The sequence below is a fragment of the Podarcis raffonei genome, chromosome 6 (assembly GCF_027172205.1).
Source record: "Podarcis raffonei isolate rPodRaf1 chromosome 6, rPodRaf1.pri, whole genome shotgun sequence".
Lineage (NCBI taxonomy): Eukaryota > Metazoa > Chordata > Lepidosauria > Squamata > Lacertidae > Podarcis > Podarcis raffonei.
This window is the reverse complement of record NC_070607.1, coordinates 99,755,646-99,776,621: the sequence shown is the minus strand read 5'-3', so window position 1 is coordinate 99,776,621 and position 20,976 is coordinate 99,755,646. Positions and strand designations below refer to the sequence as shown.

The 20,976-nt window shown below is 56.7% G+C and overlaps 1 protein-coding gene across 4 annotated transcripts in view; it reads left to right on the top strand.

The window, feature by feature from the left end:
• The window catches only part of CDH22 (cadherin 22), an 87,775-nt gene that overhangs the window by 35,938 nt on the left and 30,861 nt on the right, over positions 1-20,976 (top strand). For all 4 annotated transcript variants that reach the window (XM_053394813.1, XM_053394812.1, XM_053394814.1 and 1 more), the window contains exons 4-5: positions 11,070-11,189; positions 20,607-20,774. In XM_053394813.1, the coding sequence (XP_053250788.1) occupies positions 11,070-11,189; positions 20,607-20,774 (288 nt within the window). The remainder of the gene's footprint in view (positions 1-11,069; positions 11,190-20,606; positions 20,775-20,976) is intronic.

Here is a 20,976-nt window from a genome sequence, read left to right as displayed (position 1 = left end):
GGGGTGAGGGGGTGAGACCTGCTCTGGATCGGGGCACTGTGGCTGGGGGCTCTTTAACCCTTTCAGCCACCCAGGGTCCCAACTGGAAGCAACCTTACGCACGGCTACCTGGGCTCTTCGTTACCTGGTCAGGTTCAAGCCCCTCAAGAACTGGGGCGCAAGATCCCTCGTGGACCAAAGAGAGGAGTCACTCTTCGTGGCTCAGAGGCACAGATCGTGTCTGCCATGACGCAGGCCATGACGCAGTACTAGGTGCCCAATTCTGTGCACTCCCTTCCTTTTTTAAATAATTTTTAAAAATTAATTTTTCAACAAAGTTAACAAAAATAAAAAACAAGCAACAACACAAATTTATACACAAAAGCAATATCAAATACATAAAATAGAATTCTCTGAATCCCGTGGCTTCCCTCCCCCACCTACCCTGGTTCCTTAATTTTCTTTTTCAACTGCATATCATTTCAACTCCAAATTATTTTTCTACCTCAAATTTCTTACGCTATTTCTAAAATTACAAGTGTACTTAAAAGCCTATCCAATGTATTAACCTGTTTACAATACATTTGTAAATACATAATCAACATTCTCCCTTCCAATTGAGGTCAGACAGGCCTCTCTCTCCCGGCTGAACTTCCAGCACTTCCAGAATCCGTTTTCCTTTTACTCTAATTGGCTTTTTTACAGAATCCAGATTTTATTGTTTTAACTCATCTTCGGTTCCATTGTATCAAGTCTCCCGCCTACCACTTAGAGGCCCCTGGGACTAAGTGGCACCTGAATGGTTGAAGTGAATAACTAAATAAATTTGTAATAGGGGGTGAGGGTAAAGTGGTCGAATCTCTGCTGTGGCGGGGCATTGAAATGCGGCAAAGCGTTTTGCAGGATCCCTTGGGCTTTGGGGGTGAAATAGTTTTGGGGCTCAGCTGAGATCAGCCCCAGAATCTGTCTCCTGAAATGGAAGATGGAATCCGTAAATGAAGACGTGGTCCTTGAGCATGTACAGACTGCCTGCCTTGCCCCTCTGAGCCCCCGCAGCCTGCCTTCCCCACCCTCCTTGCTTCAGGAGCTGAGCTGCAGAGAGAAGCTGGGGGGGGGCAGGGTTGAGCCCCGGCACTTATTTCCGGAGAGGGGGCTGTGAGCCCCCTTTTGCTCTCCCTGGGCGGGTGAGAGAGAAAAGGCAAGCTGTGTTTTGGGGAGGGAAAGAGCTGCTTGGTCCTTTGGGGGGGGGAGATATTAGCGGAGGCTCTGATTATTTGAAAATTGCTCACAATTATGGGGTGCCTGATCAGGAGCTGATGGAAACAAGGCATATCAAAGGCGGCGGCGCCTGTGCCAAATTGCAGATCACAGGCAGGAAGAGACGCTCTTTCCCTACATGAAAGGAGGCGATTCCTGCAAATTAAAAGGCTCAGAAGTTAAAAGCAGAGCGAAGGGTTTGGAGCGGCAGCTACGTGCCTTGGCGGCACAATGGGCGTCCTGGGAGGCTTGCGTGCGGACGCCAGACACGCTCCGCGGCGGAGGAGCCCCAGGCCCTTGTCAAAAGCGCTCAGACCTTCCTCCTCCTCCTCCTCCTCTTCTGCTTTGGAGGCAGAAACCAGAGGCTGCTTCTGGCATCTCTGAGCAGAGAACCGGCATGGGGGGGGGGGAGCAGGGTGACTGGCACCCGTCTCCAAGGCGCCTCCTTCTCACCCGGGTCGAGTGTCTCCAGGTGTCCTGGGTGCACCAAGAATGGCTTTCGAACTGTCACCTTCCACATGCCGCTCCTGCGTAAGACACTGTGGCTCAGCAATTTGAGCGCCAAACTGGGGGAGACCTGGGTTCGAATCCCCACTCAACCCTGGGTGGCCTGGGGGGGGGCTGTCATTGCCTTCTCTTGGCCTAACCTACCTCACAGGGATGTTGTGGGGATAAAATGTGTGCGTGGGGGAGATAGTGATATGTGCTGCTTTGAGCTGCTTGGAAGAAAAAGCAGGGTATAAATGTGCCCAGTCTCAGGGGCCAGGATTTCAGGAGGGGCTGCCACTGCCACCTCCCCCCCCCATCCTTCCTACCAGGAGGAGTTGGGCAGCAGAGGGCGAGGTGGGGGGGCCTTGGCTGAAACCTCTTGGCTGGGATTGTGAGCTCACGCTGGGGGTCTGGAGCTGCGTGTGGGGGTCCTTAGCAGCGTCTTTCGGTCTGGGGTTCAGCTTTCCTCTGCCCTCCCTGCTGAGTCCCCCCCCCCGTGCTTCTTGGGCGGCCGCAAGCTTCCTCCACCAGCTTAGAGAGGCGATTTGGCGGCTGGGGGTCAAGACTTGTCCTGATTATCACTGCAGAGGGAATTGGTTAATCTCCCGCAGGGAGGGGGGGCCCTGCCCATCTCCCTCCCTCCTTTCCTAGAGCCGATTTGCTTGCTTGGCCAAGGCCGGGGGGGGGGAATGGGGGGAAGGTGCTGTCAAGAGTCCCAGGACCTTCCGCTGTGGCTCCAGCAAGCCCAGCCAAGAGGGACAGATGGGTTTCTTGGGAGTGCCAAGCTCTGACAGCATGACCCCCCCTTTCCTGGGGAGAGCGTTGGCATTCCAGGCTCCTTCTGGCCACAGGTGTTCCCTAGGACTCTGGCTCTATAATAATAATAATAATTATTATTATTATTATTTATTATTTATACCCCACCCATCTGGTTTCCCAACCACTCTGGGCGGCTTCCAACAGAATATTAAAAGCACAATCAAACATTAAAAACTTCCCTAAACAGGGCTGCTTTCAGATGTCTTCTAAATGTCAGATAGTTGTTTATTTCCTTGACATCTGAAGGGAGGGGGTTCCACAGGGTGGGTGCCACTACTGAGAAGGCCCTCTGCCTGGTTCCCCATAGCTTTGCTTCTCGCAGGGAGGGAACCGCCAGAAGGCCATCGGAAGTGGACCCCGGTGTCCGGGGTGGAGACGCTCCCAAGTATACTGGGCACCAACACTTTGAATTGTGCTCAGAAACGTCCTGGGAGCCAATGCAGGTCTTTCAGGACCGGTGTTATATGGTCTTGGTGGCCGCCCCCAGTCACCAGTCCAGCTGCCGCATTCTGGATTAGTTGTAGTTTCCGGGTCACCTTCAAAAGTAGCCCCATGTAGGGCACATTGCAGTAGTCCAAGCGGGAGATAATCAGAGCATGGTATCTAGCTGGGCATGTGTGTTTCTGCTTGGCACGCTCTCTCTCTCCCGCTCTCTCCTTCTTGCAGGTTTTGTGCCCCTTTCCCCCCAGCTCCCTGGTCCTGCCATCTCCTGCTGTTGAAGTGGCAGAACATCTGCTCTGCATTCAGAAGGTCCTTGTCCTAAGAGGAGACTGGTGGATCAGGCCCAGGGCCCATCTAGCCCAGTCTCTTGTCCCCGCAGTGCCCAGCCGGATGGCCCCAAGGGAAACCCGCAAGCAGGATTTGAACACAGAGCAGCCCTTGCCCCTCCTGTGAAAGATCCTGCTGGAGGAGTGTGGGGAGGGGGAGAATGGAGAGAAGCCAAAGGAATTATTTGCCTCCAGTGCTCCTCACTGTAGGAGGCATTGGGTGGAGGCGCCGGCCTTGTTTGTGAAAGGACAAAGGCGAAATTCTCATCTGGACTGCTGCAATATGTTGAGCCTGGGGCTGCCCCTGGAGACAGCGTGGAAGCTCCCAACGGGATTGCTTGTTTGCTCGGTGGAGATGGTAGCTGGGTCCACAGAACCCCAGTTCTCAGCAGCATCCATTGGTTTTGAACCCCACATGCCGGACTTTGTGACCCCTCAAGCTCTCCCAGGCTGGGGGTGGCTCTGCTACCTGCGATGTGGTTGTCTCCTGGGAGCCACGGAGCCTTTTCAGTAGAGGCTCCCGGACTTTGCTGCGCCTTCCCTAATGAGGAGCATCAGAAACCTCCCTTCTGCCTGGCCAGATTGTTGTCCCCTCCAGAGTCTTCTCTGTGTCCTTCAACCTGCTTCTGCCTCTAACTAGAGATGCTTTCAAGGAGGGAGCCTGGGTCCTCCTGGGCCAATTTTGCCACGACCGGAGTGTCTTGTAAGCCTCTGCTGGGAGCTTTCCTTTCCCAAGAAGCCCTGCATGGAGTCGGTTGGTCCCTGTTAACCTGTGGATGCCTTAATCTTGTGTGTTTCCAAACCGTGTTATTTGATGAAAGTCTTTGTGTGTGTGTCTTGTTGCCTTGTTTGCATTCTGCTTTTTCGTCTTGCTATAAGCTGCTTTGAGGGGCCTTTGGGCCAAAAAGAAGAATAAAATCTGAATAGACAAGCAAACAAACCGGAGGCAAATGAACAAGCGACTTGCAGGGTCCAGATGGCACCCACCTGTGGGCTCTTGCCACCCCAAGGTGGGAAGAGAGCCCCCACCACAATGCTGTTTCTCCCAAAGGGCTCCTGGGTCCCTGCAAGCGAGCCAGGAGGGGGGAGCCAAAGTCTGCTGCAGGCAAAAGGGGGAGGCCTTTTCCCAGCACCTAAAGGAGCAAAACTCGCTGGCTGGGGCAGAGCAAGTCCTGCCTCATTGACCATTCTCTGAGCAGCAAGCAGAGAATCATCTGCTTGCCAGGCCTGTCAGAAGCGTCTGAAGGACTTTGGCAGGACAGGCCATTGCAGGGAGCAAGACATGGAGAGCGAGTCTGAGCTCCCAGGCCATTGTGGGAGGGGGCATTCTTAGGTGTCAGGGGAGGGAGGCAGGGGGGGCCGTTGGGATACAGCGAGCCTCTGAAACTCCTGAGGAGCAGTTCCTCTTCCAGCGAAGGGAAAAGCCACACCTCCAGTGGAGAAGAGAGGGAAGAGCCAGCCAAGCGAGGAAAGGGCTCAAGGATGCTGCTGAGAACCCCAGCGCCTCACCTCGCCAGGCTGGCCAGGAGGGACGCCCAACTTGCGCAGAGGGGTGAAACGCGGGGGGGGGGAGGAGGAGGCTTGGGGTGCCGAAGTTCTTACGTTGGGGGAGAAGCCGGAAGGGGCCACTCCTGGATTCTGCAAGTGACTGAGACGGACATGAACTTTGTAGATCTGCTCTGTAAATAGTTTGTGCAACAAAACCTGTAAAAGACAGGTCGGAGTCCTGCCTGGTTACTCACGAGCAACCACCCCCAGCACCTGACATTAGGGGACGGGACTCAGAACAGAAAGGGGGGCACCACACCTGTGCCGCACTCTCTGGATTCTTCCACGTGGTTAAACAATGGAACTCCCTCCCACAGGAGGCAGGGACAGCATCCAACCTGGACGGATTTGAAAGAGGCTTTGACAAATTGGTGGTGGTGGAGGAGAGGGCTATTGAGGGCTCCAGCCAGGATGGCTCTGCTTCTGTCTCCACAGCCAGAGGCAGCCCTGCTTCTGAATCCCAGTTGCTGGAAACTGCAGGAGGGGAGAGTTGCTCTTGTGCTCGGATCCTGCTGGCGGGTTTCTCACAGACCGTGAGAACAGGAGGCTGGACTAGGTGGGAGCTTGGCCCGAACCAGCAGAGTTCCTCTTCTTTTCTTGCAGGGTTCTGTCTCCTGCATCTCAAGAAGGGTGTTGTTTTATCTGATGATATATTTAAATGTTCATTGGCTGCTCTTCTGTCATGCCTCGCAGAGCGGCAGGCAAAATGCCATAAAAATGCCAGATCTACAGCAGAACATTTCAGCAGCACATTCATAAAAGCTGAGCGGAAAAGCCTTTTCCTCTCTGAAGGGTTTCACCTGATGCTGGAAAGGGAGTCTCAATGACGCGGTCCTTGCATGCTCTTCTTCAAAGCATTTCCCCCCCGCTCTTCAGCTGCAAAGGCCCCCGGGTGAACTGCAGGAGAATGAGTGCAACAGGGGCCACCACAAGAAAGTCCCTGCTCCTGAGATCCCACCTTGCCTGACTTCAGAGGAGAAGGAGAGATGGGGAGATGCTGAGCCCCACTGTCTTCCTGGCCAGGAAGGTTCTCGTGGGCACCCTGCTGTCTCCTCAGCCCAGATCAACTTGCGACTCCTCCTCATGGCTTCATCTCGATTTTTAATGGCAGAGGGGACAAGATGGGGCTTTGCAGCAGCCTGCCAGGGTGCCAGGAGAGAGCTGCCCAGTGCTGCCCTCTGACATTGGCCCCATAGTTCATAGTGGAGCCACTGTGACTCCTCCAAGTCTCACAGGCCCTTCTGGAGGATCCTGTGATCCTCTGCACTGAGTTGCCGAGAGATCGAGTGGAAGCAACAGGGTCACCTCCTGCCTGGAGAAGACCACCGGTCAGGGCAACCCAGGCTGCTGCTGCCCCAGTTGCACCTTGGAGGAAAGGGGTGCGTGGAGGGAGGTGGGGCCCCAGAGTAGTGGGGTGGGGGCATTTTGTCTCCAAGCCCTGTTGCTGTTCCCCCCATAGCGTGAGATCCTGGCTAGGCTTTTTTGGGGGGGGGGTTCCTGCCTTGGGCCTTGTCTTGTTCCTGCAAATCCCCCTGATTGATTTAGATAAAAGCCGGAGAAAAACTCTCTATTAGTGAACAGCAAACAGAGGAGAGAAAGCTTCGCGTCAACCAAATCCTTCGCAAGCACCAGCTAAACCGTCTCTGGGGGATGTGAGTCAGACCACAGGCAGCACAGAGCCAGGCAAAGCCGGGGATAAAAAAGCCGACATTGGGGGAAGCAGCAACAGTTGCCCCCCCCGGCATTGCTGTGTGTTGCCCAGGCTGGCAGGGCTGGCGGCTGGCAGGGTCCCGGCAGGAGGGAGGGGCTCAGGCTGGTCTGAGTGTGCAGCAAGGGCAGCCGCAGAGGGGGTCTGGCCCCGGTCCACGAATTCGGAGCTTGGGCTTCAAGCAGGAACGATCCTGACCCCACTGGGACATCTCCTGCCTTCCCTTTGCACTTGGGGGGAGAGGACACATCCTGCCTGGTGAATAGGCATGGCATTTTGGTCCTCTGGCTCAGAAAGTCCTCAGAGAATCACAGAATAGTAGAGGGACCCTCAAGGGCCATCTAGTCCAGCCCCCTGCCATGCCGGAATCTCACTGAGCATCCCTGGCAGATGAGCACCCAACCTCTGCTGAAGAACCTGCCAGGGAGGAGAGCCCACTGGACCTGCTCTAGCCATGATTTTGTCATCCGGCTTCCAAAGGTGTCCGAGTGACACTCTCCTGGTCCGATGACCAATGGCCATTCACCACTTGGAAGAGCTGCGCTGGACAGCTGTTTGCAGACGCAGCGGTGCCAGAGAAGTTCAAAGACTGTCTCAAGGCAAATCTGAAAAAAATGTAGTATAAACACCAACAACTGGGAGACACTGGCCTGCGAGCACTCCAACTGGAGAACAGCCTTGACCAAAGGTGTCCTGGGCTTTGAAGACACTCGAACTCAGGACGCAAGGGAGAAACGTGCCAAGAGGAAGGCACGCTTGGCAAATCCACACCATGATCAGCTCCCGCCCGGAATCCAATGTCCCCACTGTGGAAGGAGGTGTGGGTCCAGAATTGGCCTCCACAGTCACTTACAGACTCACTGTTAAGACCGTGTTCCTGGAAGACAATCTTACTCGGCTATGAGGGATCGGCAAAGAAGAAGAAGACAAAGAGAAGAAGGACAAGAAGAAGGAGGAGAAGAAGATGAAGAGAAGATGAAGACAAAGAAGAAGGAGAAGAGGAGAAGAAGCCAGAGAGGTGAGCTCCATTTGCCACATGGCACATGGTAGGCGTGGTGGTGCTGTCAGGTTCAAGCCGAGGATGGCACCGCAGCCAGGGGTTCCTCCCCAGAGCCAGCCACATCTGGCTCAGCCTCCAGGGGACTCTGGGCGCGCGCGGGGGGGGGTGTCCCTCTTCTGGCCTCCAGCACTTGTGTCCATGTGTTTGCCTTGCACATCTATGGACATGCATTTCATTTATGAAACTTCTGATTCTTATAACCATTGGAAGGGGGTGGAGTCTCCCTCCTCAGAGTTTCCAAGCAGAGGTCCAAGAGCCGTCCGTCAGGGATGCTACAGCTGTCATTCCTACCTTGCAGGGGGTTGGACTAGATGACCCCCTGGTTCCCTTCCAACTCTGCAATTCTAGGATTCTTGCTCACTTTTCTGCATGGGGGGTTGGGGGGAGCCTTGCCTGGGGTGGGGGTGCCCTGTTGGGTTCAGCCCAGTCAGACCCTTCTGTGCTTCTTCCCGCCCAACTGATGCCACCTTTTAGCAAAGAGAGAGAGAGGGAGACCAATTTGCTCTGACTTGTTAAGTTTTATTGCTTTGGGGGCCCTCCTGGTGTGCGCTGGAGAGAAGGTTGGGGGGGAGAACCTCTCTTTATCCACTTTACGTGCCTAATTATCTCTCTCGCTTGGGGGGGGGGCTTCTGCAGCTCATTGCCAATGCTGAGGGTTTGTTTGCTTGCGAGTCTTGCGAGATTTCCGCCCCCCCCCCCAGAAAAGGCAGAGGCTGGGATTTGGGGGAGGAAGGCGAGAGCAGCTGCCTCCTGCTTCGTGCTGCGAGATCTGGAGGTGCAACGCAGACGGAAAGCCAAGCAGCCGAGTCTCCCTTCCAAGCGGAAGGAGGGGAACCATCAACAGAGCACAACCCCCCCCCCAGATTAAAACCTGTCTGTCAAAAACCAAGGACAGGTGGGGCAGGTGCCCCCTGTGACCGGGAGGGAGGGAGACCACAGAAGCTGGAGGCAAAGATGGGCACAGCCTCCCCCCCCCGCGGACTGTTTGTAAGCAGGAAGGTGGGTTGGGGGGGCTGGCTGAGAGAACCCCCCCTTTCGCCCCCAGGAACTAGCCTGCAATGCCCAGGCCTGGGCGAACAGGAAAGTCTTCTTTCCCTGGCACCAAAAGGACCAGCAAACTCTTTCCAACTCCTCTATCAATGGTATTTAGCGCCTTCCAAATTGAATTTAATATATAAATTAGGATCGGATAAATGTTGGCGACGTGGATTAAATAAAGCAGATTACAGCCATCTCTTCTGGAATGGTTCTCAGATAGAAATATTCTGAAAATCTGTTCAGGCTAATAATCTCTGATATGATAGGATAGGATATCATGTATAGCCTTGGAACCTCAAGGATTTCTGCTTGGTTATCTAAAAGATGTCGTACTGGAAAATGATCAAGAAATAGTGTTCAACCTTAAAACTGCTTCTAAGATTATAATAGCTAAAAACGGGAGGGAAGGCATATCTCTTTCGATATCGGAATGGAGTGAGGAAATGTGGTCGAGAGTCACTACGATCAAGCTAACCTGTTATAAACCAGCCTAACAGGTTAATGGAAAAAATGTGTTTCTTGCAATGTTTCGGAACAACAAGTTCAATACTATAGCAAGATCTCTTTATACTTTATATTTCATTTATTTCTTTTTGTTAATAAAATAATAATAATAATAATAATAATTATTATTATTATTATTATTATTATTATTATTATTATTATTTAAAAAAGAGCACCAAGGTGACCTCAGGTCAGGTACACCAACTCATGGGGACGGAGCTCTCTAGCCCCACAATATTTTGGGGAGGGACCCTGGGCCCCCCAATGTCCAAGAAAATCAGGTGGTGGAGGAGGTCAAGTGCAGAGGTGCTGTTCTGCCCTTTGATGGGGGGGGCAGTATTCCCGCACAATTTTGGGTCCCTGTCTCTTTGCGGCCATTCTGTATTAAGCCTGGCCCCCACGGCAGCCATTTTGTGACTGGCACCCACAGCCCTTTCTCCTCCTCTGCAAAGGGGGCCGCGGGGGTGTGTGTGTCTACGCAAGGCTGCCCCATGTGGTGAAGGGCGGAACCGCGAGTGGCCAAAGGACACCTCCTCCTCGCCCCCCCTGCCCTAGATTGAGATGCCCCTCGGAGGCCATGGGGCGTCTCCCGCTGACCAGAGGGGCTTCTTGGGTGGGAAGGGGAGGCGGCCCCTTTTCTGTGCACCCGCTTGTGGAATTGCCCCCACCAAGAGGTGAGAGCGGCCCCTCCCCGGGGCCTTTGGGGCGGCAGTTGAGATGTTCTGTGTTTCCCCAAATCTTTTGCCCCTTGCTCTCTGCCTCCTTGACCCGCTTTGCAAGTGGGGTCCATTGTGGTGATTTCTGAGTGGTGTGACAGCAGCCTAGAGGTGGCGCTGGGGGCGGGGATCTGGCATGGGGGGCCCCGGGTTCAACACGGTAGAAGGAAGAGACCTCTGTGACTTCCAGCCCCCACCATCAAGGACTGGTCTCCCAAGTCACTGTGCTGCTGTTACCCTACAAAGGAGCAACGCGGCACTCCGACCATTATGCCGCACTGCCTTCCAAAGCGGGCTTGGCGCTCGCACAGTGTTGTTGGGCTTTCTGGAGCTCCCTCCAGTTTGCCAGCCTCAAATCCACCCCCCCCCTAAGCAGTGCATTTAGGCAACAGTTGGCAGGGGCCCTTTGGCATTTAATGGCGCCTGGTTTTACGGCCGGTGCCATCTGTGTCTGTTTTCCTGCGTGGCATTTTTATTCCCTTTTAAACGGTTATGATCTTGCCGTTTTAAAACTCTGCTGGCCACCTCAAGAGGCTTTCTGACTGACAGGTGAGATGGGGGGGCAGATCCTTCCCTGGAGGGCTGGGCCCACCTGAGCGATCCCTACCTGGCGGGGGCCCTGCCCACCTGCCCTCCCTGCTTTCCTGGATGGGCACTGCCAGCTGGGGAGGCCTCTGCCTTCTCCCTCCCCCCCCAACTTGCCTTGTCAGTCTCTGGGCCATCAGCAGCCTTCCAGCCCCCTCCCCAACACCCCCTCCTGCTCCTCACGTCCAGGGGTCCCACTTTGGTCAAATTGAACATGATGTCAAATTAGACCCATTGCAGGGACACTCAGAGTGAAGCCCCCGGTTTAATGAGGCAGCGTTGAAAATCAATAACTTAATTGCAGCCGTTTGATGGACTTTTATCCAATTTGCACTCTCTCTGCCCCCCCCCCCTTCTACGTGTTGTGCATGAGGACCCTGGGCTCTGTCTGGGGATGGAGGAGAGCAGGCTGGGTGGGGAGAGAACCCCCACCCTATGGGTCCTGCCCCCCCCCCCAGGGGGCCTTGCACAGATCTGAGCCTGCAGAAAATTGTCTCGCCCAGGACAGGGGGAGGCTGTGCGCCCGCCTTGGTGGGGCTGTGGAAGTCGGGGGTCAGGGCTGCTGCTCACGTGGGGCTCTTTCTGTCCTCCCCCCCAAGGGACATCGGTCATGCAGGTGATGGCGTCCGATGCCGATGACCCCACCTACGGAAGCAGCGCCCGGGTGGTCTACAGCGTCCTCGAGGGGGAGCAACACTTCACGGTCGACAGCAGGACGGGTGAGTGCCAGGCAGAGGTGCTGGGGGCACTGGGGGGGGGCAATGAGAGGGGTGGAAGGGGGAGCTGGCTGTGCCCATGGGGGTGGGCTTTGACCCCCAACTACCATCCCCTGGCTCTCCTGGAGCAGAAGCTATCCCTTTGAGAATCGGGGGCAGCCAGGTAGCCTAGCAAATTGGGTGCTGGGCTTGTGGAAGGGGCAATTTAACTTGGGGGGGGGGTGTAACCTTGGGTCTGTCCTGCTTCATGTGAGGGGGGGCTGCAAGGAAGATCACCCAAGAACACCAGCCTGGCAGAGGCGTATTTGGGGTTCTGCTGCAGCAGCTCTCCCTCGCATAGTTAAACGGTGGAACTGCCCGCCCCAGGAGGCAATGATCCCCCCCCCCAATTTAGGACCAATTCATGGCCAAGAGGACTGTCCATGGCCCACCTTATGCTTCTGAATCCCAGTTGCTGGAAAGCACAGATGGAGAGAGTTGCTGCGTGAGGCTTTTCCACCCCCTCCTCCTCTGTGCCCACCTGCCTGGTTGCCAGGTGATCTCCCTGGGAGAGAGGGAGGGGCTGGCATTAGGAGATCGCCTGTGGGCATCTGACCCAGCGGGGAGTCCGGAAATGTCAGGCTGGGCCGGCTGGGCCCACCTTGGAGGAGGGGCGCTGACCCTTCCCGGGTGCAGGGGGGGGCTGGCACTCTGAAGGGGCACAAAGGCTCCCCCCTGCCAGGCTCTCAGGCAGCGTCTTTGTTAGCGCCGGGCCTTTGATTAAAGGCAACACTTTAAATTAAGGATTGCTTTATAAATGCTCTATTAATATTTGATGGGCGAGTGGTGGAATCCGCTCCATCCTTTAATAACTTCTAATAAAGGCCTGCTGTAAAAGGACCCGCGATAAATCCCCAGCAGATGATCCCGTGACGGCCGGTTAGGACGGGGGGGGAGGGGCCTCGCTCGCTCACTTCCCTGGGCCTGGGGGGAGGGGGAGGCTCGGAAAAGGGGTCGCTGGACCCCATGGCAGTCGCTGTGAGGCCAGGGACCCCTCTGGGTGCTGCTGGCGGTACCCGCGGTGAGGAGCAGCCAAGAGGGCCAGGGCTGGCAGTCCCGGAACCCAGCTCAGGATCCCCGCGGGGGCTGGCAAGGGGTCAGCCCCCTTGAAACCCAGAAACAGCCAGCCAGGCTTCCGTGGGGCGTCCGTGGGGCTCGAGTGTCTCTCCATCCATCCACCCCCCTTTGCTTCTTTCCGTCCTCAAGTTGAGTGGGGAGTTTCAATGCGCGGCGATGCGTCAGATTCACAGGCCTGCCCACTCTGGCTATTCCTGGGCAAGCAGCTGCCTCTGCCCCCACCCCGCAAAGCCCCCTCTTGCCAAAGCAGCTACGGCGCCCCCAAAGGTCCCCGGGGATCCTTGGAGGAGACTGGTTCTCTGCTTGGAAACGGGAGCCATGCTTTTTCTCCAGCTGCCGCAGGAGTCCAGCCGCAGAAGTCTTCTTTCCAACGTGGCAAGCTTGGTCTGTTTCTGGGCAGGAGATGTCTCCCTCTCTGCCTGCCCGCAGGGGGCGCTGTGGAGGGCAGAGGCAGGTGCTGCAGGAATTACCTGCGTGAGATGGAGACCTGCTCCTTCCTCCCCTCCCTCACCTGGGGGTCTCTGCCGCTCCTAACTTGGGCTGGCCTAGAGGAGGGTTCTTCTCCCTTGGCTTCCTGGCTCTGTCTACCCCTGGCCCGCTGGCATCCTGGCATCCCACGAAAGCCCTTTGGAAGTCAGGCAGCTTCTGTACCCGCTTCCCCCTCCATTGCGCATGGCATCAAGAGCCCTCCTCCCAGCCAGGGTGGCAGCAGTTGTCGGTGGTCCAGGAGCAGGCTGCCAACTTGCACTGGCTTGGGTGGCATGGGAGCTGGCAGAGCCGCCGGGGAGACGTTTGTCCTGCTGAGGGCAGAGGCCACGGAAGGCCCCCCCCCCCGACTCCGGCCGGGTCCCGTCATGCACCTGGCAATTCCTTCCTGTGCTCGGAGCATCAGGTTTAATTGCCCAGATCAGCAGCTTAACTTGCAGAGCCATCGTGATCATTAATGCTGTAAAAGGAGCCATAAAATCTGGCACCTTCATTTTTCGTAATATACGATAATGGAGAGCCGTTTGCTTTTCCTTTTTGACTTTGACCTGCTTTCTCCCTCGCCTTGATCACGCGAGGAGACCCAGGCGGGGAGCAGCCCTGCTGGCTGGGCTGTCGCACGCGGGTGCAAATGTCCAGCGCAAGGCATGGCGGGAGCCTGCGTGTCTTTGCACGAGCGAAAAGGGAAAGGAGGAGCTCTGGCCTTCTCTCTGAGGGCCTCCTGCCCAACCTTCTCCAAAAGGAAAGCCGGCAGGATCAGGCCAATGGGCCGCCTAGCCCAGCATCCTGTTCTCACTGTGGCCCAATTCTCGTAGAAATCCAGATAGACTTCATCTGGACCTGGAGGTTCCATAAGAGAATATGAGGAGCCTGGCTGCTGGATCAGGCCAAAGGGGGACCGTCTCATCCAGCCTTCTGTTCTCACAGTGGCCAACCAGATGCCCCACCGGGAAACCCGCAAGCAGGATCAGACCCCAGAGCCCTCTCCCTTCCTGGCATTAAGCATTTTGGCCTCCAACCATGGAGGGCAGAGCAGAACCGCCTTTGATAGTTTCTTTCTCCTTCATGAATTTACCGTATTTTTCGCTCTATAAGACGCACCAGACCATAAGACGCACCTAGTTTTTGGAGGAGGAGGAAAACAAGAAAGAAAAGAATTCTGAATCCCAGAATCCAGAACAGCAAGAGGGAGCACTGCGCAGTGATCCCTCTTGCTGTTCTGGCTTCTGGGATAGCTGCGGAGCCTGCATTCGCTCCATAAGACGCACACACATTTCCCATTTCTTTTTAGGAGGGAAAAGGTGCGTCTTATAGAGCGAAAAATACGGTATCTCTTCCTCTTTCAAAGCCATCCAAGCTTGTGGCCCTCACGGCCTCCTGTGGCAGGGAGTTCCATAGGTTAACTCTGCTCCATCCTTCCTTTGGTCTACCCTGAATCTCCCAGCATTCAGCTTTGTTGGCACTGCCCAGCAAGCCCTGCCTGGCCAGGTCTTGGCACTGGGCCTCCCCCCTCCCAGTGCTGCTTCTGGGCAGAGGGAGGACCAGGCCTGGTGCATCTCCTCCTTTCTGCTGCTGCCGGGGGGAGGCTGAGGCGGCTGGGCTTGTCCGCTTCTGCAGGAGGTGGCATCCGAGTCTGGCCAAGGGCACTGCCAGCGCCTTCCGCCCCAGGGGCTCTTGCCCAGAAGGGCCCCCAGGTGGGCAGAGCCTTTGAAGCCGGGGCGAGTCGCCTGCCTGCCTGCCGCCTCCTTGGGAAATTAGGATGCATTTACGGATGTAAAGTGGAAATTAATCTTTAACGACCAGAGGGATTTGGGATTTGGCTTCGTTTTGTGGCGTCTTAGGCGGAGTCCCCAGGCCCCATCTGTTAGGGGGTGGGGGGGAGAGGGGACCCCTGGGCCGAGAATCTGGCTCTGGAGAGGCCGACTGGTGGGGCCGCTGCTCCTGCAGGAATTGGCACGCAGGGCACTTGGGTTCCCCTGCCAGGGGCCACTGGGTGAGGCTTTGAGGAGCACAGAATCCTAGAACACAGAGTTGGATGGGACCCCCAGGAGGCATCTAGTCCAACCCCCTGCAATGCAGGAATGAGCTGAGCCAGGATGAGGCCGCTTGGACTCAGAGCTGGCTGCCTTGACTGGCCACGGGTGGCATTCAGGCCACGGGGATTCCGAAGCGTTGCTGCCTCTGACTGCGGACGCTGAGCACAACCTTCCTGGCTGGGAGCCACTGAATTTGCCTGATCCTCTTTCATAGCTATCCAGGTTGGTGGCCATCTCTGCTTCCTGTGGCAGGGAGTTCCAGAGGTTAACAATGCGCTGCGTGAAGCAGGACTTTCTGTTTTCTGTCCCAGGTTTGGGGGCAAATTCAGCCCCTGTGAAGCTCCTGGCAAGGCAGGTTGAAAGAAGAAGCAGCCCAGCAGTTTGCAGTTGTCCCTCCCTCCCTCCCTCCCTCCCTCCCTCCCTCCCTCCCTCTCCCCGCCCCCCCTCCCGATTTCCACAACCCTTGTGAGAGAGAGATGGGCACGGAGCCAAAGGCGGGGAGGTGGAATCACTCGTGCGAGGGGAGAAGTTATTTAAAAGAGAGGCGATCGGGTGTGGAGGGGAGGGGGCTGTGGAGATAATGAAAGCCAGCAGACGCAGCTGCGCCCCCCCAACTCCCTGGGTTTCCTCCGAGTCTTCTTGGCCTCGCAGTGAGCCCAGAGTGTGTCACAGAATTGTAGAGGGCACCCCCAGGGTCATCTAGTCCAACCCCTGCAATGTGGGCAGAGGTGCCCAACGAGGGGAGAAGCTGCGTTTGAGCTCTCCCTTAGACGGCACCAGCGGAGAGGCAGAAGGTTGGCATATTCTGGGATGGATCCGGCCCCTGGTCTCTTTCTCCTTCCATGGGGATGTCATGGGAGGCGGGTCCAGCTCTTCCTTGGATTGCATGCATAATTATGGGATGGAGTCCGACTGGTGGGAGGGCTTTCCCCGGGGCTGGAGTGGAAGCTGATGAGCCGGTGGCAGAGCAGGGTCCCTGCCAGCATCCCAGCGCCCCCCTCATTCTGCCCGGTGCTGAGGCCTCGCTGGAGGGCCCTGGGCTCCCTTCCTGCTGAGAGGATGATGAGCTTCTGTCTCCGCTGAGCCCCCCCCCCGTGACGTCCCTCTCATCACAGCGCTGCTGACAAGAATCATTTTCATTATAAAACGCTTCAGACCCTTTAATTAACGGAGCCGTTTCCATTCCAATGAGACGCCGCCTGGCTCTGGAGCTGCAGCAACTTGCAGGAGCCAGACGCCACCCCTTTCTGAACAGGAGATGACCAGGAGAGGTGCAGGATCAGGCCAGTGACCCATTGAGTCCACAGGATCCAAGGGCAAGACGCCCTCCCCTTCGGTGGTTTTGGGCAACTGGTATTTCTGCCACTGCCAGTGGAGGAGAAGCAGAGCTGTTCCATTTATCATCATCATCATTAGAATTAGAATTCCTATACTGCCCATCATCCGAAGATCACAGGGAGGTTTACAATATAAAAACACAAAAATACACACCATGCTAACAAACAGAAGCAATGCCCCACCCCCCCACCCCCGGTTGTAAAGGCCATAGATTGTTGAATAAGCCAAAGGCCTGGGAGGTGAGGAATGTTTCTGCCTGGTGCCAAAAGCGATGGAGAGAAAGTGTCAGGCCAGCCTCATTATTATTATTATTATTATTATTAAATTTTATTATACCCCGCACTCCCCAGCCAAGACCGGGCTCAGGGCGGCTAACACCGGTATAAAAACAATTGATTAAAATACAACTTAAAATAAGATTAAAATGCAGCATTAAGATGCAGCCTCATTTCAGTAGAAACTCAAATCAAAAACTTTTTGGGGATGAAAATGTCAAATCTTCACCAAGGCCAACTATCCAGACTGGTCCTACGTGGGCCAGAAAAAAGCCAGGGAAGTCCCCAAATAGGAGTTCCATCACAGAAGGAGAAAGGAAAAAGGAAAGAGGGGGAGGGGACATAGCTGTCAACGTTTTCCTTTTTTTAAGGGAAATTCCCTTATTCTGAATAGGATTGATCACAAGAAAAGGGAAAAGTTGACAGCTATGGGAGGGGATCAAGTTGATTCCAAGCCAAAGGCCAGGCAGAACAACTCTGTCTTACTGACCCTGCGGAAAGAAATCAGATCCTTCAGGGCCCTGGTCTCATGAGACAGAGCGTTCCACCAGGCCAGGGCCAGTGTTGAAAAGGCCCTGCCTCTGGGTGAGGCTAATCTGACTTCCTTAGGGCCCGGGACCACTAGGGTGTTGCTGTTTATGGACCTTAAGGTCCTCCGTGGGGCAGACCGGGAGAGGCTTTGCAACTGACCGGTAGTTAGCTTTTCCGAATGCAGGGAGGGTTTCAAGCAGGCAGGGAGCCCTCCTTCTCCTAGGAAGGCATTCCTCGCCATCATGGCCCAGCCAGTTGTCCTTGCCTGGCTGGTTTTTATTGGGGTTAAGGGACGCGGGTGGCGCTGTGGGTTAAACCACAGAGCCTGGGACTTGCCGATCAGAAGGTCAGCTGTTCGAATCCCCGCGACGGGGTGAGCTCCCATTGCTCGGTCCCTGCTCCTGCCAACCTAGCAGTTTGAAAGCACGTCCAAGTGCAAGTAGATAAATAGGTAAACAGCGTTTCCGTGAGCTGCTCTGGTTCGCCAGAAGTGGCTTAGTCATGCTGGCCACATGACCCGGAAGCTGTACACCGGCTCCCTCGGCCAATAAGGCGAGATGAGCGCCGCAACCCCAGAGTCAACTGCGACTGGACCTAATGGTCAGGGGTCCCTTTACCTTACCTTAGAGCGCAAGGGGTCTCCCTGAGCAGTCCAAGCCCCTTTTCCACATCCTTGAGCCTTACCACAGACTCTACTCTGGACCCTCCTTGAGATGCATCTGCTGTAATAGCGGAGCCAGGATCCTGGCGGGTGCAAGTGGCTTTCTCTAGATGCTTTGCAAACGAGTGACGTTGAACTGCCTCCTTTGGCCAGACTGTCAAGCACCCTGCATGCACGACCCGGGAAAGCTCTGCTGGACGGCACAATCAGGATGCAGTGGAGGCAGCAAAGTACACCATCCCTGTTGGCAGCCATCCCTGCCTCCTGGGGCAGGGAGTTCCATTGTTTAATTCTGCTTTGCGTGAAGAAGGACTTGTTTGAAGATGTCCAGAATCTTCCAACTTTCCACTTCTTTGGATGTCCTGCATCCCAAGGGCTCTGCCACCCAGATGCCAGCTCTGACCAGGAGGATCCTGCTCCTTTGGCCATGGGCTGGCCCTCTTCCCAGCTCTCTCTTGCCCCCCGCCCCCGTCCCAGGATGGCAGTGCCCCCCCCCCGATCTCCAGGGAGGCAGGCAAGTGCAGGAGGCCCTGCCTGCTGGTTTGGGAGGTGCCATCTGGTAGCCCTTTGCCTGCAGGAGCACTCTTCCCATGCTCAGAGGCACACAGCTGCTGTGCCTTCGCATGGGCCAGGGATGAGGAAGGAGGCCTGGGAGTCCCTGCACGTGGGAAGGCTTAGAGAGGAATGCAAGGAGCTGCTTCACACAGAGCCAAAGCCTTGGTCTGTCTAGCACAGTGTTGTCTGCACTGACTGGCAGCAGCGGCTGACAGAGGTTGAACCTGAGCCCTTCTGCATGCAAGGCAGCTGCTCTGGCTCTCTGGAAAGGTGGCGCTGAGCCCCTTCTGCTTCTCTTTGCAAGCTCAGCCCCAGCAGGATGGGCAGCGAGGGGGGGAGAGTTTTTGCTGGACTTTGCAACGTTTTGCATCGAGCAAGCAGCCTGCCCCCCTTCTCTCCCTCTTTCTGGTGGCAGGGAGGGCAGCCAGAGCTTTTGGGGTGAGGCGGAGGTAATTGCAGGGCACGGTGGCTGACAGCTGTCAGCCAGGGAGAGAGGCCAGGAGCGGCTTTGGGTCCAGCCAGCAGTGATGCCTCCTGACAATCAGCCCATCAGCGGCGGGATAATGAGCAGAGCCTTCGGGGCTGCCAAGCGTCTCCTGGGAAGAGCTGAGAGGCAGCAGCGGGGCGGGGGGGGGCGCAGGCCTGGCCTCTCCAGCACTCCGGCCCCCACTTGGCTGCGTCCCCAAACCAGCCCCGGGGAAGCACTGAGCAACCAGCAGGCTCCCTGCCCCAAATGCAAGGGCTCTGGAGAGACGCTGGCAGGAAGGACGTATCCCTGACAGCAGAGTGACCTCGTGGGACCCACCGCCTTGGTCGGGGGGCTGGATCTGCAGCTCTGCCCCACGCTAGAATCACGGGAGGGTCACGAGGCTCATTGAATCCAATCCCCTGCCATGCTGGCAAAATCACATCTCCCCACTCCGAGACCGTCTACCTCCGACCCCCCAGGACCCACAGCCTGGCTCCCCCCATGCCAGTCGGGAAACAGGTGGCTCTTGAAACTGGGGGGGGGGGGCTGCTGGGGGCCAGCGGAGTCCTCTTTGGTGCCATGTTACCAGGAGACCCTTTTTCTTCCTGCCCTTTGGCCCTGGGTCACAGAGAATCACAGAATTGTAGATTTGGAAGGCACCCCAGAGTCATCTAGTCCACCCCCCGCAAGTGTAGGAGGTGCGGGCAATTGCACGAAGAGAAGTAAAAGGGCTGGGCGGGCGCAGGAGTCGGGACCCAGGTGGGCAGGGGAGCCTGGTGCCCAGTGGGTGACGGGGGTGCCATCCTGGTCCGGCTGCCTTTGAGCAGCTGAGCAAAAACTGGCCCCCGCTGCCCCCTCCCCAGCAGCTGCCTTTCCTGCAGCTGGCCGGTTGCCAGCCTGGCTCCCCTGGGTGCTCAGGCAGCTCCTTGCCATGGGGGGGGGCGAAGGTGGCATCTCTGCCCCTCCCTGCCCATTCCCTGCTTTCCCCCAAACTCTCCCGGCTCCTGCAGGGCAGCAGGCAGCTATTTATAGCGGCTTCAGCAGAGTTCATCAGAAAGATCTTTATTTTGATCTGACGAGTTAACAAGCAGCTGGTGCTTCTCTGAGCTGGTGAGACAAACAGGCAGCAAAGATCCTTGGATCTCGCCCAGCACCAGGCACAGCCTCATCCTGCCCCCCTGCAGCAGAAGCAGCTGCAGCCAAGAGATGCCGGGGGGGGGGGGCGGAGGGATTCCCCCTGCAGCTGTGCCCCCCCTCGCCCGCACTGCTGCGTCCCAATTAAGGGGACTTCCAGACGGGAGCTTAGTATGGCAAGCGAGTCTTTGAGATCCCGCAAATGCTCGCTGGCAACATGTGACACGCGTGTTTTCCAACTTGTGGGATTTCCCCATGAAAAGGGAAAATTGGCACCAAAAGATGGCAAAATACAGGCTGTCATTTGGATGCTAGCGATGCTGTCATGTGGGGTGTGCGTGAAAAAGGCCTGAGGGGGCCAGGATTAGGGCCTGCCTGGGGGCACCCTGGGGGCCTGCCCAGGGGGGCCCTCCAAGGCGGCGGCTGCCCCACAGGGGACATTCCCTGCCCCCAAAGATCTCCCGGGTGCATATCCTGCCCCCTTATGCCCCACGATCCTTGGGTGCCACCTCTTCCTTGCTGTGGGGCAGCCAGCTGGTTGGGGGCTCTTTCTTTAGCCGTGGGTCCAGGCCTCCTGCATTTCCCAATATGCTTCCAAGTACCAGTTGTTGGAGACTGGGGGGGGGGGGGAGCGTTGGGCTTGTTCTCACATCCACCTTGGGATTCGCCCCCTGCCAAGGGAGTGCTTTGTGGGTCTCCTCCGTGGCACAGTTTGCAGGGGGGGCTGAGGGAAGGCAGGGGTGTTGGGGCTGGACGTGGCCCCTTGAGGCTCCTGGGGGCCCACCTGGCCCCCCACTGACATGTTGGGGCTTTCTGCAGGTGTGATCCGGACGGCGGTGGCCAACCTGGACCGGGAGACGCAAGACCGCTATGAGGTGGTGGTCCGGGCAACGGACATGGCCGGGCAGCTGGGAGGCCTCTCGGGGTCCACCACCGTCACCATCGTCATCACGGACGTCAACGACAACCCCCCACGCTTCCCCCAGAGTGAGCTTGGGCTGCGGGGCGGGTGGGGGGAGGGTGGCAGCAGCCGGCAGCTCCTTTGCGGGGGGCAGCTGTCCAGGCAGAGCTGGGTGTCCCACTTGGGCTGCCTTGGCAGTGGGCTGCTGGACCAGGCAGTGGGATGGGCCCTGCCAGCTGGGCACTGGGGCCACATTGCCTGTGCCATGCACACTCTCCCGGTGCCAGG